We start from the raw sequence: 14246 nt of genomic DNA on the forward strand, positions 1-14246 counted from the left end.
GGAACTTGCGGTCACAACTTACGGTCACAACTTATAGAATATTTGCGGTCACAACTTATAGAAACCTACGGTCACAACACATATAAACTTATGGTCACAACTTATAGATACTGAAAGTCACAACTTATAGAAATTTGCGGTCACAACTTACGGTTACAACTTATAGTAACTTACGCGGTCCCAACTTATAGGGACTTACTGTCACAATTTATAGAAATTTTTGGTTACAACTTATAGTGACTTACGCGGTCACAACTTGTAGGGACTTACGGTCACAATTAATAGAAACTTACGATCACAAGTTATAGAAAGTTGCGGTCACAACTTATAAAAACTTACGGTTACAAGTTGTAGTAACTTACGTGGTCACAACTTATAGGAACTTATGGTCACAACTTATAGAAACTCACGTTTACAAATTACGGAAACTTGCGTTCGCAACTTAGAAAAACTTGCCGTCACAACGTATACAAACTTGCGTTCACAACTTATAGAAATTTACAGTCACAACTTAGAAACTCGTTGTTTTGCTGCTCTATCGTCATACTATTTTGTTGGGCTATGTTTACTCGATGTCTGATGGTCTATCAAATATATGGTGCACATGACAACACGCATGATCAATTACTGTCTCTATGCTATCGTCGTTGTTTTTCGATTCGCTAGAAGCGTTCTCAGTAAGTCTTTTTCAGGGCATCAGGCATTGAGTTCAGTAGTATTTCAATCGTTTATGCGACGTTAGACTGAATGGCACGTGCACGTCTGTTCATCTCATATGACGTACGTCCACCCTTGACTATATTGTCTCTGTGTGTGTAGACAGGCATTGACGTAGGATGTCCTTCAGGTTTGGGGGATAAACCTCAAAGTATGCACGGCAAGTGTACCCTTGTGTACCTAGGACGTCTGAGCTCAAGTGTAGTTTTACATTATCGTCAAAGTTTTTCCACTTGTAACTCGGTTTTACGATGCACGTGGAGTAACCATAGGCTGCTGATTGGGGGCATGGTTTCTACGTCTATGATACACCGGCGTAGGAAGAGGGGAAGCCTGGGGGCTGAGCCTCCTCGCTCAGTGTATGAATTGGATTTTGTGTGCCAGCTGTACGTTCTGTGTACGGTCTGGCAAGCGAGGTAGTTTTTTGTTTACTCATAATGTACAGTCCAGCCCCTCCCCCGCTCGTGAATCCTCCTACGCCATTGTGATGGTATCGCGCAACTGGCCCCTCTCCCTTTTGACTTCCGTTGCCGGGGAGAGGGTCGGTAAGGTTCCTTCGATGTCTTTGTTCTGCCGATTCCAGCATTCCATGGGGCATAAAGACATAACAGGGCAGAACCAAGACATCAAAGGAACCTTACCAAATTCTCTCTCCGCCAACGGAAGTCAAAAGGGGGAGGACCGGGTAGTGCGAGACTACTGAATACTATAACAAACTAATGTCCCGGATGTCTATTGTTCCAGACATGAGCCAAGCGTCGGAATCTCTCGTAGCTCCAGTGTACCATTCAGAGCGAGTGAAGTGCCTAGAAATTTTCTACGGAGAAGGATTCTTAAGCTCTGAAGGAGAAGCTAAATGCAAGGTGCTGTACAATCTAGCTGCTGCTAAAAATTACTGACTTAGCTAAATATGTAGTTAGTTAACTTAATTAATTAAGGCTCGACGAAGTATCTATCTACATGCACATGTATATACGCTTGATCGCACGTTAGTAGCAGACGCCACAGTTATGAGAGAGTCCGGTTCGCGACAAATCCAGACCTGGGATAAATTTGTTGATATCTATTATCTAAATTTGTAGCGTGACGAAGGTTCTTTCTCTGTAGGCGTCTGTGGAGCATCTCAAGCTAAAGGCTGGAGACTCAATTTTAGATGTTGGTACAGGATCTGGAGGATTTGCTTTCTATCTTGCAGAGGTAAAACTTCTGATGTCTACCTTTACGTCATATCAGGGAGGAAAGTCGAAGAAGATTATATATCTAGTATCTAGATAAGGATAAAAATTATCCCAAAATCTTTAGTGTCTTTGCTATTGTTCCATAATTTACTTTTTAATACTATTACGATACACAATAATTTTCAAATATTGCTAAAAGCATAATATTTGTAGCTTTTTCTAGAAGGAATGAACTGCTTGTAGCGCGCGTTACTCTAGACCATTCTAGGTGCTTTTGCAACAGGCATTTACAAATTTTCATGTATGCTTAGCCAAGTCGGCATATCATGTGTATTAGCGTATGGATGTCTACAAGCTATGAAAAGAAACAACATTAGAGCCATAGACAAAGTGTAGACAACTTACAAGGCGTAGGAAATTACTTATCTACATACCGTTTGTGTTATATATATATATATATATATATATATATATATATACATCATTTTGATTTTACTGTTTTTTACGCAGCACGTTGGTGCTGTTGTTACAGGCGTAGACTATTGTACAAATCTAGTAGATTTGTGCAATGAACGATGCAAGAAGAAAGTTCTCGGTGACAAGGTAACCAATGTTTAAATTTAAAATCTCGATTTGCCGTGACAATCTTGATTTCAATTGTTTTGAGTAGATTTCGTTTTTAGCAAAGGACATGAGAGACATGCAATTTAAGTCTAAAAGTTTTGACGCAATTTCTTTTTTGGGCAGTCTTATTCATATAAAATGTGAAGAGCATCTTCCAATCTTCACAAATGTTAGAGTAAGTGAGTGCATTACTTATGAGTATATGGCATATGTGAAACATGTAGTGCAATATTGTGGCAGTTGTAGCAGTTGCAGTTTACAGTACCGCTTCAGATCTCTCTTACAGAGAATTTTACACTTTTTAATAAATTTATTTATGAGGTGCTAATTCTTATGCATCACTTACAGTAATAATAAATGTTATTGATTTAAACTAGATGCTATAACATCATAGAGCAGTTGGTGTTTGATATTTAGACTGACATCAATTAGGCTTCAGATTCATTTACTAACTTCTCAGTATTCTTCTCATTTTGCCTAGGTTTACAAATTCTTAACACACACACACACACACACACACACACACACACACACACACACACACACACACACACACACACACACACACACACACACGCACGCACGCATGCACACGCGCGCACACACACACACACACACACACACACACACACACACACACACGTGCACAAACGAACACACACACATACACATACACACACATGTATATGTATGTATGTATATATATATATATATATATATATATATATATATATATATATATATATATATATTTGTTATCTCAACTTTTGCTACTGCAAACGTTTGCCACTAGCTGTTGAAACAGATGGTCAACTGCATGCTTACATACCCTAAATGCTATGGAAAATACACAAATTGAATTACTGCAAGTCAAAGCATTTACAACACTTACAAGGAAATTAATTAATTAATTATTGATTACTGTACATTTTCTGGCTCTTTAAATTATCTGTTGGTTTTGGCAACTTTCTTTGGCTATACAGACTTGTAGAGCGAGTTAGCTAAGAAATTTGCTTTAGCAATTAACTGAAAGCTTTGAGCATGCGTGTCTTTTAGGATTGTACATCCTTGTTAACTGCACCAAATGGTGGTGTGTCAAAAATATATTACCGTTATTATTATTAATATAACAATTAGGCGGCAAACTTGTTTTGCTATAGAATTGGTTGAAACCCGGTGGTCGAGTGATATTCCAAGGTCTCGTAACATGTGACTGTCCTGCATCCTCAACACAAGAATTCAAAGACTATCGAACAAGCTTGCATTTCAATGACGTCACGGTCGCTGACTACCACAAGGTAAAAAGTTACTTACTGAAATGTTATTTAACGTTATGTAATTACTATAAACCAGCTAATTCCAATGGCTGGTCTTCGATTGCTCGAATATCAATCAAGAAAAGAATTCTACATTCAAGACACTATTACAAGACAAGCCAAAGTGAAAGAAAACTGGAACCAAATACTGAAGGTAGTCTGCTGTAATAGAATCTAATAGCAAAACCGAAATTGAGTGTGTTGGTGTGTGCTTCATTTAGGTCGTGTCTATAGAGACTCTGGAGCATTGTTTCAAATTCTTTGCGGATAAACGTAAATGGGCAGAGGAAGGTGCTATGTTTACATGCATCTTTCTAGCTGAAAGACCTCGTGATATGTAGACAGGTTGGACGGGTTTCCTGTAATGGTATCTAGTGACTCATGAAACACTTGCACAGAATTGTTATTTTGCAACAGTTTGAACTTGACATTAATATTTGTGGTTTAGTCAGTAACAGTTGATGACAATCTAAACACAAAACAACATATTTTGTTCTTGTTAAATAAGACAATTTATTGGTCTCTATTGACTACTTTGACACGTCTATTAGACGTATGTTCAAAATAAAGTGTTGTATTAATTGCTTGCATTCAATATTGGAAAAGAAATTTAGAATATTGCTTGCACGCAACGAATGAGGAAGCTGACAACGCTGATGACGCCGCTTCAAGACTCATCGTCACACATTATAATTATACAATTTAATATCAAACATTGCACGTTCCTCACTTTTTGGGGTGCGTGTTTACCAAATAAGGTCACTCTTGTTTAGAAAAGTCATATCATTTCGAGATTTGATTTGAACCACTAGGGTGCATTCAAACTCAAGTGTGAAGAGTAATTGTTTTCACGTCCCAGCCCTCACTCCCCCCCCCCCCGTTCTATCCAAAAATGACCACTTCTCTAGAGTCTAGGATGTGACACAATTATCTACTGCCACTACAGCACATGCGGTTGAACCGTTAGCGTCGTCAGCGTAAGCAGAACTATAGCAGCTCGACTGTTAGAGCGCAAACGTCTCTGCTTTGACTGTTCTACTTTCTGTCATAAGACCATGCACTGCTAGTTGTCTGACTCTAGCCACTAAACTACGCATTTATCATACAGAATTGTAGGCAACTAGAAAATTCATATGACGCAAACGGTAGTCGAGAGATAGAGGCAACTATTTTGAGTTGATGGTAACCTAGATCTTGTGGTTAGGCGGAGTTTCTGCCAACACAAGAGGGTTTTGCCTTTGCAAACGCTAACTTGATTTTTCAAGTACTCTTGTGTAAGTCCTCCTAAGAATTTACTTGTCCTTTCAGTTCTATGACATCGGGTAAATTTGCGTGAATGCGTAATCATTACCAGCTGCTACATTGATTTGGTCTGCTTTTAGAATTAGCTGAAAATGAGTACATGGAACCTGCCAAATGTGTTATTCTCAGTAAAGAAAAATTGGGAAATTGAAGGATTTTGAGAACAAAATGTTTGCGTTTCTGTCATTGCTATGACGACCAGTGTTTGATTGATTGTTATGTGTAGAGTGGAGACATGACGTGTCTTGCTCTAACGATGTAGAGCCTGAAAATAATAAAAATAATAATAATCGTATAATATTGTAACAGAAATAATTGTTTGATTCTATCTTATGATATATATATATATATTCGTCAGAATAACGTGCCAATGTGTCCATATTTGCTCGAAATTTGCCTTGTTTGTTTATTAATTAATCTCTAACAACAACCACCTGGCTGTGTATGATGTGCCGAAAAGCATATTTCGTATTATTTTTTGTTATTTTACTAGTTTTTGAAACTAGTCAATTAACTGCAATATTGCAATTGTAAGATGCGCACAAACTAATCAGATTAAATACGCAACGACTTCAATTTGTCTGGTGCATAGCGTGATGGCATGGGCTAGACCGGGCTCTAGCCCCATCATTTGTAGGTGTGGTCATAAAAGTTGTAGACTGTAAATACGTGTGAGGACCAAAGCTGTATATAGTATATACACTACCCTTTTTCCAGTCTGGAACTGCCACTGGTTCTACCATATCAGTCAACTGTAAGCCAATAGAAGAGGGCACGTCCATAAAAGCAGCCGTGTCCATAAGTGGGCGTGCCTTGTAGCATCATCAAGTTTAATCCCATTCCACGTCCCTGGTCTGCAAGTGAATCATGCGTCTTTTTCTAGTTTGTTGAATTGGCGATCGAGTCACGCAAACAACATCTATCCAACGGACATCCAACACACGTGCTTAATTAATTAAACACGTTTCGTGACGATCAATGTTGTTAATGATGTGTAATCCTCACACTTTCGTTGGTTTCTAGTCAGCGCTGTCAAGCACTTCATGTACACAGTCGAACTCTTTAGCTGCAGCAGCAAGTCGCATTCAGCTCTGGTAATGCGCTTTTAACAACATACATTTGCTAAGCTAAAACCAGATTAACTAATAAGTTTATACTCGTCCAGCCTCGGATATTTTGACAAAAAGATTGGACAAAATAAACTAAAAGTAATAACGTTTTGAGTATATGCGCCGTCTTTGTTGCACCATTTTCAAGGGAAACGTTTTAGTACAGCACTAAATCATATAAACGGATACTGAATGGAACGCGGTAACATGTGTTGGACCACGTGACCTGTTAAAACCCGCGATTCAATTACACACGTAGAATACTGGAAAACCAGAAATGTTTGGTAAGCAGATTATGTCGTTATATGAGAATTTGGCTTTTCGCTTTGAATTTATTAGTGCTATTGCGTCCAGCTACAAGATTCATGGCCGTAGCCTACCGTTACAAGTGGGCAGTGCGTAATGGACCAATAACGTCACAAAACCAATTACGTAATTTTAATTTTTTTAATTAATTAATGTATAGATATTGTTTTAGGAATTTATAGATCAGCAACTCTGGTAAAGTCAAAAGCAAAGACTAAATTTAGTGCAAAAGATCAATTTAGCTAGAAAGACGCCAAATTTGATCAGAAACAACGTTGCATTTCAAGTAACGTTCCCTAGAAATCTATGAACATGAAATCTTGCTGCCTTATTAAAAAATTTATGGTGTACGCACAAACGTAAAGGGTAAGCGCGTGACGTACGAGACATTGTTGCTAATGAGGTGCCAACTACGGATACCGTAGATATTGTAACTACGCAAATTGATACAATATGTATGTAGATACAAAATTTAGACTGTAAAAGCAATAGACAAGAACTTGCAAAATTCAGTTATAGCGTTGGATAAAATTGGAAGTCTGACCGAAACGTAGCTTTATGTACAGAGACATCTAGCTATCTGTACTATAGGAATAGCAATTTTTAATTAAGTAACTTAGTTAGAAGTTACGAGTGATACATGCCTAGAAATAAGTTATGTACCATTGCGGGTAGGAATAGTACTTGATGAATTTACTATCTATCGAGAGATAACAAAGTTTCAGTCTGAACTTAGCTCTACTCCAGATATAAGCTACTTCCAGTGTATATTGCTTCGTAGCTTTTATTTAGAGCAACGCCCAACAGAGGTTCACGTTTTCGTTAGTAATCAAACTTAATACGGTAGAACTAATATATCAATAGCAATTATTAAATGTACGTACGGGATATTGGATAGGTGGTGTGCTTACAGACGTCACGCCACATTCGCGTGACTCGTGCAAGGCACAAAGAGCTACAACCTCTGCTGATAAATGTGACTATCGACACTGAGATTGAAATTTTTAGCGCAATTTTGCTGTGCATTGCCATAGTAAGAAAGTCTCTCTTTGTAAATTACGGTAAATTGCTATATTCTTTCAGCCATGTTGTTTGTACCTACATTATGTGCAGACTTAACAATGCTCGACAAGCACTTGATCTTTCATCTATTTGTCTTTCGGTTATCTATTGTTGTCGCTATTTTGGAGTCAGTCTCTAGTGACCAAACAGTGGTTTGTCATCCTGCTAAAGGCAAATCGTCATGCGCATGCTTGGCTCATATTAAAAGTTTGTAACTAAAGTCATTCATTAATACAATGTTAACAAATTGCAGAAATTGATTGAGGTTGATCAACTGGTTCTTTATAGACGTTACTCTGTACAACGACAATATTACGGTGTACAAACTTGCTGGATCTAAAATCATCGTGTTCGCACCAAATAGATCCGACGTCAGACTGGATAAAGTAGGTTCTAGTTTCTATAGTTGGACCGTAAACGATACTTTTACCTACAAGTGGAGAGAACGAGTCAAACCGTCAAATGAAGGGAGAAAACTCTTCTATTCGCGTTACAAGGCGCTCCGCTCAACTGCTATAACAGCGAAACACGATGGTGTCCGCTTAAGATATACAGCTCAACTACCTAATTCTACGAGCTTTCATTCCGAAACGGCGACTTTACGTGTCGGTGGTAAGCTAAACTCATAAACTAAAAACAATACAGATTATTTAAATAGGTGCTAAGATTTCTATACTTTAATGTTTAATTAAAATAGTACAACTACATGTACATTATCTCTCACTGTTATGCAATTATCTTACACTAGCCTCCACCCGGCAAGTCCAAGCGCACGCGGTAGGCAGTGGAAATTGTACCCGTCCGGCAGCGTCGGCGTGCCGATCCGTCCATCCGGCCGGCCGCACTGCGTACGCTTAGTAGTACGGTAAGGATGGTCTACTTCCCGTTTACGTGGAGCGACTGCGCGGAAGAGCCTGGTTTACGAGGCTATATAGATTATATATTTCTTACTGTTTAATAGTAATAAAATCTAATTTTCGCACATATGCAGCTCTCCCTAAAATCTCAAAATCATCAACAATTCATCTGGGAAAATTAGACTCTAAGGTAGAGGCTTGTTTCAATGTTACCGGAATTCCTAAGCCTTTGCTGAAAATTTCTAATCAAGACAACAACATCGTTACGACTTCTGCTAATAGAAAAGAAAAGTACTGCGTCTTCTTCGATCTTCAAGAAGTCAATGCCGAAAACATTACTGTGACAGCAGAAAACTGTTTTGGAAATTTATCTATTACCATAGATATACCAAAGTTTCAAAGTAAGGTTTTACACAAAGACTTGACATAAAAGATGGACCCATATAGCTAAGGTATTTGTTTAGACATTACAGACGCTCTAAATACTGAAACATCCAAATCATACAATCCAACTGTTAGTACTTCAACTGACCCCAGTACTCGTAAATCGTCGTCACAATCAACTGCTGTTTCTCCACACTTTACCGGTGCATCGACAAAAAGCACTGCAGAAGACAAAGGCAATAAGACTACAACAGGTAACCAAGAGCAATCAAATGCGACCAATATTTAAAAAGTTTTCTTTTTAGGGTTTCCAACTTGGGCATATGCAATTATTTCCATTCTTATCATTGCAACGCTAATACTGTTTGCCATTTTTATCATAATCTATGTTAGAAGTAAGTTAAGTAGTATTTTATACTCCAATACATCCTACATGTTGTCATACATTGATACATTTTGATTAGAAAGACGACAATCAAAAGCAGCTAGCCAAGAACCAAAGTATTCACACATACATTTGCTAAATAAATTTCAGAATTTGATAATTGCCTTTAGGGACGATGTCTTGGTGGAATCAGAACCAACTGTACATGCAATGTCAATGAAACAGAGAGCTGTGGTATCACCCTTCATTAATGAGTCTGCAACTGTGACAGCAGATGAGCAGCTATCGGTGGTCCTAGGAAACAAGCATACCTTGGACTCTTCGCCAACCGACAAAACAGAATGTCCTCTTTACTCGAATGTATCTGAAGCTGAGACCAGCGCGGCCTCTCGGGTAATTCAGACAAATAATGTTAATCCATACTAACAATTAATAATAAAATCAATTTTGAAGCGAATCTCAGGCACAAACGTTTGAATCTCTGGTTTATTTATTTTTCAATACTCAGTTTGCACAAATCTACTGTCCAAGTGATGTAGTAGTTACCGTACGTATCAATATCAATAACTGTGCAACCAAAAAATTACGCAGACTTATGTCCATTAAGATATTCTAATTTTTGATGTTACAAACGCTACACAGATCACGTGTTTATTGTGGCCATCTCATCAAATAACTGTTTGTTACTATATATGCGAATGACCATATTTCATCTAGGGCGTCAAGCCTGATGAGCCTGATTCACTTGCCGAGACAGATGGACAAGCAACGTATGCCACACCATATACGAAGACTACAAAGGCAAATTCACATCTCGAAGCCGAGGATGACAATACGTTAACAGTTACGCATAAACCGAGCGAAGGAGTCTACGACGTGCTAGCTCCTAACAATACTCATTCAACTGCTTGTTCTCCAAATACCAACCACCACGACGGCGCAGCAGTGTCGTCGGTAATTCAGATACATAAACTACATAACTTTGGTATGATAATGAATTGCGGGTATCGTTTTGCGTTTTAGAGTTTGGAGTATGCTGAGTTGCAGTTCGGAAACAACCCGGTGGGCCCTGTAAATCCGTCTTCTGTTACTGTCACGTATGCTAGCATAAACACTGATCTGTGAAAGTTGGCCTTGGATAAGACATTTGGCTAGCTAGACTTTTGAGACTGTTCTTACACAATTATGCAAAATTTGCGTAATTTTGAAAAGTAAGAAAATACAGTTTGTTGCGAAGGGCTAAACTCTACGTACGCATTTTCGTAGTTTTGCTCAAATTGTCAAACTCCGAATTTAATTAATGAGGCAGTTTTCGTTATGAGATAGTAATTATACGTTATGAGATAGTATACTAAGTTCGTACCTGCATGAGACGATAGCAACCAGTCTACGGAACAAGCGAGCGGTTTACCTTTCAAAGTAATGACCGTATGTATAGGCATCTTGCTCTTTTACGGCGCATTTTCACATGCTATCGCCATGTTAACCATCTTTGTCAATTTTGGTCAAGATTTCGAGGCTATACTATACGCGACAAGTACTCTGGGAACAAGTCTATCAATCTACCGTATTTGTGATACCTCGTAACGATACACTACACTACAGTTTAACTCAGCTGAAAACAAAAATCGAATGTAATGGCGCTAGCTAGAGAATACACGGTGTTTGTCCGACCTTGATGTCCACGAAGGAAGGTCTTGACAGGTTACTTCAGCATTTGTTTTCAGGTACGGTGCCATCTACAAACCGTCCTTGCTTGCTTGAGGCTGTAGTCACACGTGTAGACCCGTCACGGTGGTGTGCTAATGTTTAGATCTTTATGTACCGTATACAATAACAACGCAACTCCATTACCTTTAACTCAAACTCCAACTCTTAAGCACGCTCTAAACCTCGTCTAGTTTCTGGATTATGCACTACACTACAGACAAAGTGACATACCCTCGGCACCTTACTGAAAGTGCGATAATGACGTGCCATATGTGCCAAAGCTACATCCTGATACCAGCCCCTCCCCATTTCGAATTCAGGACGACAAGGAAGGCATTGCCTATTGCAGTCGGTCATGAGTCGTGGCCAACCAGCACTATCTGGATATGTAGTCGATGATGCGTGGTACAATTTTTTTGCCACAAAATGGCGGACAAATATAGATTGCTTTCAAGATTTGTAACAACTTTTCAAGTTCAATACACTTGATGTCTCAAAATCAAAAGCCATATCTTGAATTTACGTATTACATGTTTACTAGACGACAGCCAGAAGCAACGCTTGTAACTTTGTATAGAAACTGCATAGATATCTGTATTCTACACAACATCAAGTACGTTGCATCTGGAAATCTTCTATACTTATTATCGGTCTTCTTGAGTAGAACTTGGTGGTTTAGGCAATCCAAATTAAAATTTGAGAAACCGCAAGTGAATGAAGAATTGGTGCGGCAATGACCCCGACCGTTTCCTGTTGACTCTGGGGCGGAATTGCAATTGAGCGCTCCCTTACCTTATCAAAAACCTATGCCTATTGACCATTGACCACTTGCAGTATGTCTTACGTAATTGCTTCCTATGGAAATGACAAAATACGTGGGCGAGTCTACTATCACTTTCTAAATAGGTCGGACAGCATATCTGAAATAGATAGCATCCTTTACTTAATTAATATGACCAGTAGTGGGCGTACACACACACACACACACACACACACACACACACACACACACACACACACACACACACACACACACACACACACACACACACACACACTAGACTGCTTGCAATGTTTAGCTCTGGCAATGTGCTGCATGTCGGCGTTTCCTACGCATGGGACCGTACGGTCTCCCCAATAGTAGTATAGGCCATGGCCTCCTAGATGAATAGACAAGGTCTCGTAAATCTTAAACCGTAGCAGCTAGCCTTCTTAAGTTTAGAGGTCCAGCGAGGTACGCCCTTGTGTATAACGCCTTAATTGAACGTGCTAAATCCACGGCTCTAATTTAATATACGGTATGATAACGATGATACTGGACTGTACCTCATGCAACGATACCTGCTGTCCCCAGGATATTTCGAGAGTGTTGTCTTCCACAGAAGTCAGGCCGCGCACAGTTCTAAAACGTCTGCCAGCAGACAAGACCTACAGTCTGCGGTTGGTAACAGAACTGCATGGGACCACAGAAGCTGGGCATATCAGAAGTTTTGGCAACATTCATTCTGCAGTAGTGTATACTTTACTAGAGTAAGAATGTTTTCGTTGTACAGTAATCTATACAGTTTTTCAGCCATTTTGTCTGTATTTTTGTTACAGAATCTGTAATGCTTCACAACTACGTCAGCTTGCATTTTTTCTGTGTTTGAGGTATATCCATTGTTGTCGTGTTGTTGTCGGTCTCTTCTGGCAAGATCAGATCTCGACGTAGCAAAGAAGGTAAAGGAACACCAGATAGAGTATTCCTAATTGATCAAAAGTGTCACCGTTCTATTTTTTAATACAAGTTTATTTAATTAATTGTATGTGTATATAGATTGTTATTTATAATGTGCTTTCAATGTAAAGTAAACCGTAAAATATAGATGAAGTAGCACTAAAGGGCTGAACCCTAGCTTGGCTGCTAGGCAACAGGGAAAACCACCTTCAAGAGTGAATAGACTGCCAAATGCACGTGTACAGTGCTGACACGCTAATCGACACCAGGGATAACAACGAGTGCATGCGCTGCACTCCAATCGGCCAGATGGTCTGTTACAGAGGCATTACTGTAATCCTACTAGTAGTGTATGCACGCCTCGAGGTAAATATGTGTGTGTGTGTGTGTGTGTGTGTGTGTGTGTGTGTGTGTGTGTGTGTGTATATATATATACAGTTTGCTACTTTATTATACATTACTAAAGACCATTCGCGCAGTTTGCATGAGCAAAACATATGATGGTATATGCCTGTCAAGTCTAGAACAAAATTGTTATAAAATAAAATTTTGATATTCAGCTTCAAATTGTCTAAAGTTCTAAAGTAATCTCAATCTACACTAAAATACAGACAGGAATTTTGATCTGGACAAATGGATTAAATGGCCACGCGTTTTGTAGTATGTTTGTACATTTAATAACTAGACGGTTGTTTAGACATATGGTAACGACCATCAATATCGTTCAACTTTATGCAACCCTTGAAATGATTATAATATTTGGTTATAAGTAACCAGACAGACTACATGCCCAACGAAACTGCTACAGCTCTACGACTACCGTGCACGGTAGAAATTGTTTGGAAAAAAATTAAATTAAGTATTGTTCTGACAATCTGTCACAGTCAGGGTTCCCGAGGAAACGGCGAGATTTCGTATGCGACGCGCACGTGTATAAACCGCGTGACGTCACCGCGGTCAATCAGTTAGCTATATCGTGCTCGATTTCCGTAATGTGCCCACGCCTTATAGCGTGCGTTAAACCCTAGCACTTTGAATTTGCTTCCGCCGGACATGAATTGTGGGTAAACAATTTATTTTGTATTTGCAAAATATAACAAAATTGTGTAGTACACTGTAGTTACTATTATTAAGCACGAAGCATTCCTCATTAATTAATTAACGATAATATGCATTCAGCAGCAATATCATTATTCCTTGCGTTGTTTGAATTTTGTTTTATATCATTAATTAATATTCTAGGCTTGAACACACCTCTACGTCATTTCAGTCTTCAGGAAGTAGAGCAAATCACGTGATAACACAACACATCCTTCGATTAATTAACCACACGATTCGAACAAGCGATCGATATCAAACTTACTCAAGAACAAACGACGTTCCTACCTCGTGGTTTAACATATCCGGTTCTAACGGAAAAACGAGTACGTTGGCTAGACTGATCATCACACTGCCAGTCGATTCCGCATCCGCGAATCGCACTACGTCTAGACAACGCCTTAAATAACTACAAACGAAAGAAAGGATTTCAATTACGCGAAGAGTTTTGAGTCGAGAACACCTACATCATCGAGCAATT

General features: G+C 38.9%; 2 protein-coding genes across 2 annotated transcripts; both read left to right on the forward strand.

Moving 5' to 3' along the window:
- The first annotated feature begins 1446 nt into the window (after nt 1-1446).
- LOC134177233 (uncharacterized) lies at nt 1447-4425 on the forward strand. The gene is made up of 7 exons (XM_062644005.1): nt 1447-1580; nt 1825-1914; nt 2406-2498; nt 2566-2694; nt 3680-3817; nt 3873-3989; nt 4057-4425. Exons 1-7 carry the CDS (start codon nt 1464-1466, stop codon nt 4174-4176), a joined length of 804 nt encoding a protein of 267 aa, XP_062499989.1. The 5' UTR covers nt 1447-1463; the 3' UTR covers nt 4177-4425.
- Nucleotides 4426-8485: 4060 nt separating this feature from the next.
- Nucleotides 8486-10489, forward strand: LOC134177590 (uncharacterized). Its single transcript, XM_062644365.1, has 8 exons — nt 8486-8499; nt 8541-8872; nt 8936-9109; nt 9161-9250; nt 9320-9356; nt 9411-9633; nt 9958-10194; nt 10264-10489. Exons 1-8 carry the CDS (start codon nt 8486-8488, stop codon nt 10363-10365), a joined length of 1209 nt encoding a protein of 402 aa, XP_062500349.1. The 3' UTR covers nt 10366-10489.
- Nucleotides 10490-14246: the final 3757 nt, after the last annotated feature.

This window comes from Corticium candelabrum, chromosome 3, assembly GCF_963422355.1.
Source record: "Corticium candelabrum chromosome 3, ooCorCand1.1, whole genome shotgun sequence".
In the NCBI taxonomy this organism is placed as follows: Eukaryota; Metazoa; Porifera; class Homoscleromorpha; order Homosclerophorida; family Plakinidae; genus Corticium; species Corticium candelabrum.

What these genes read in the sequence shown, in the direction of transcription:
- LOC134177233 (XM_062644005.1), top strand. Translation starts at nt 1,464, where the DNA reads ATGAGCCAAGCGTCGGAATCTCTCGTAGCTCCAGTGTACCATTCAGAG. An exon ending in AGAAAGTTCTCGGTGACAAG is followed by an intron (nt 2,499 to 2,565) that starts GTAACCAATGTT and finishes TGTTTTGAGTAG; the next exon opens with ATTTCGTTTTTAGCAAAGGA. An exon ending in CAATCTTCACAAATGTTAGA is followed by an intron (nt 2,695 to 3,679) that starts GTAAGTGAGTGC and finishes GTTTTGCTATAG; the next exon opens with AATTGGTTGAAACCCGGTGG.
- LOC134177590 (XM_062644365.1), top strand. An exon ending in AGATATACCAAAGTTTCAAA is followed by an intron (nt 8,873 to 8,935) that starts GTAAGGTTTTAC and finishes GTATTTGTTTAG; the next exon opens with ACATTACAGACGCTCTAAAT. An exon ending in AGGCAATAAGACTACAACAG is followed by an intron (nt 9,110 to 9,160) that starts GTAACCAAGAGC and finishes TTTTCTTTTTAG; the next exon opens with GGTTTCCAACTTGGGCATAT.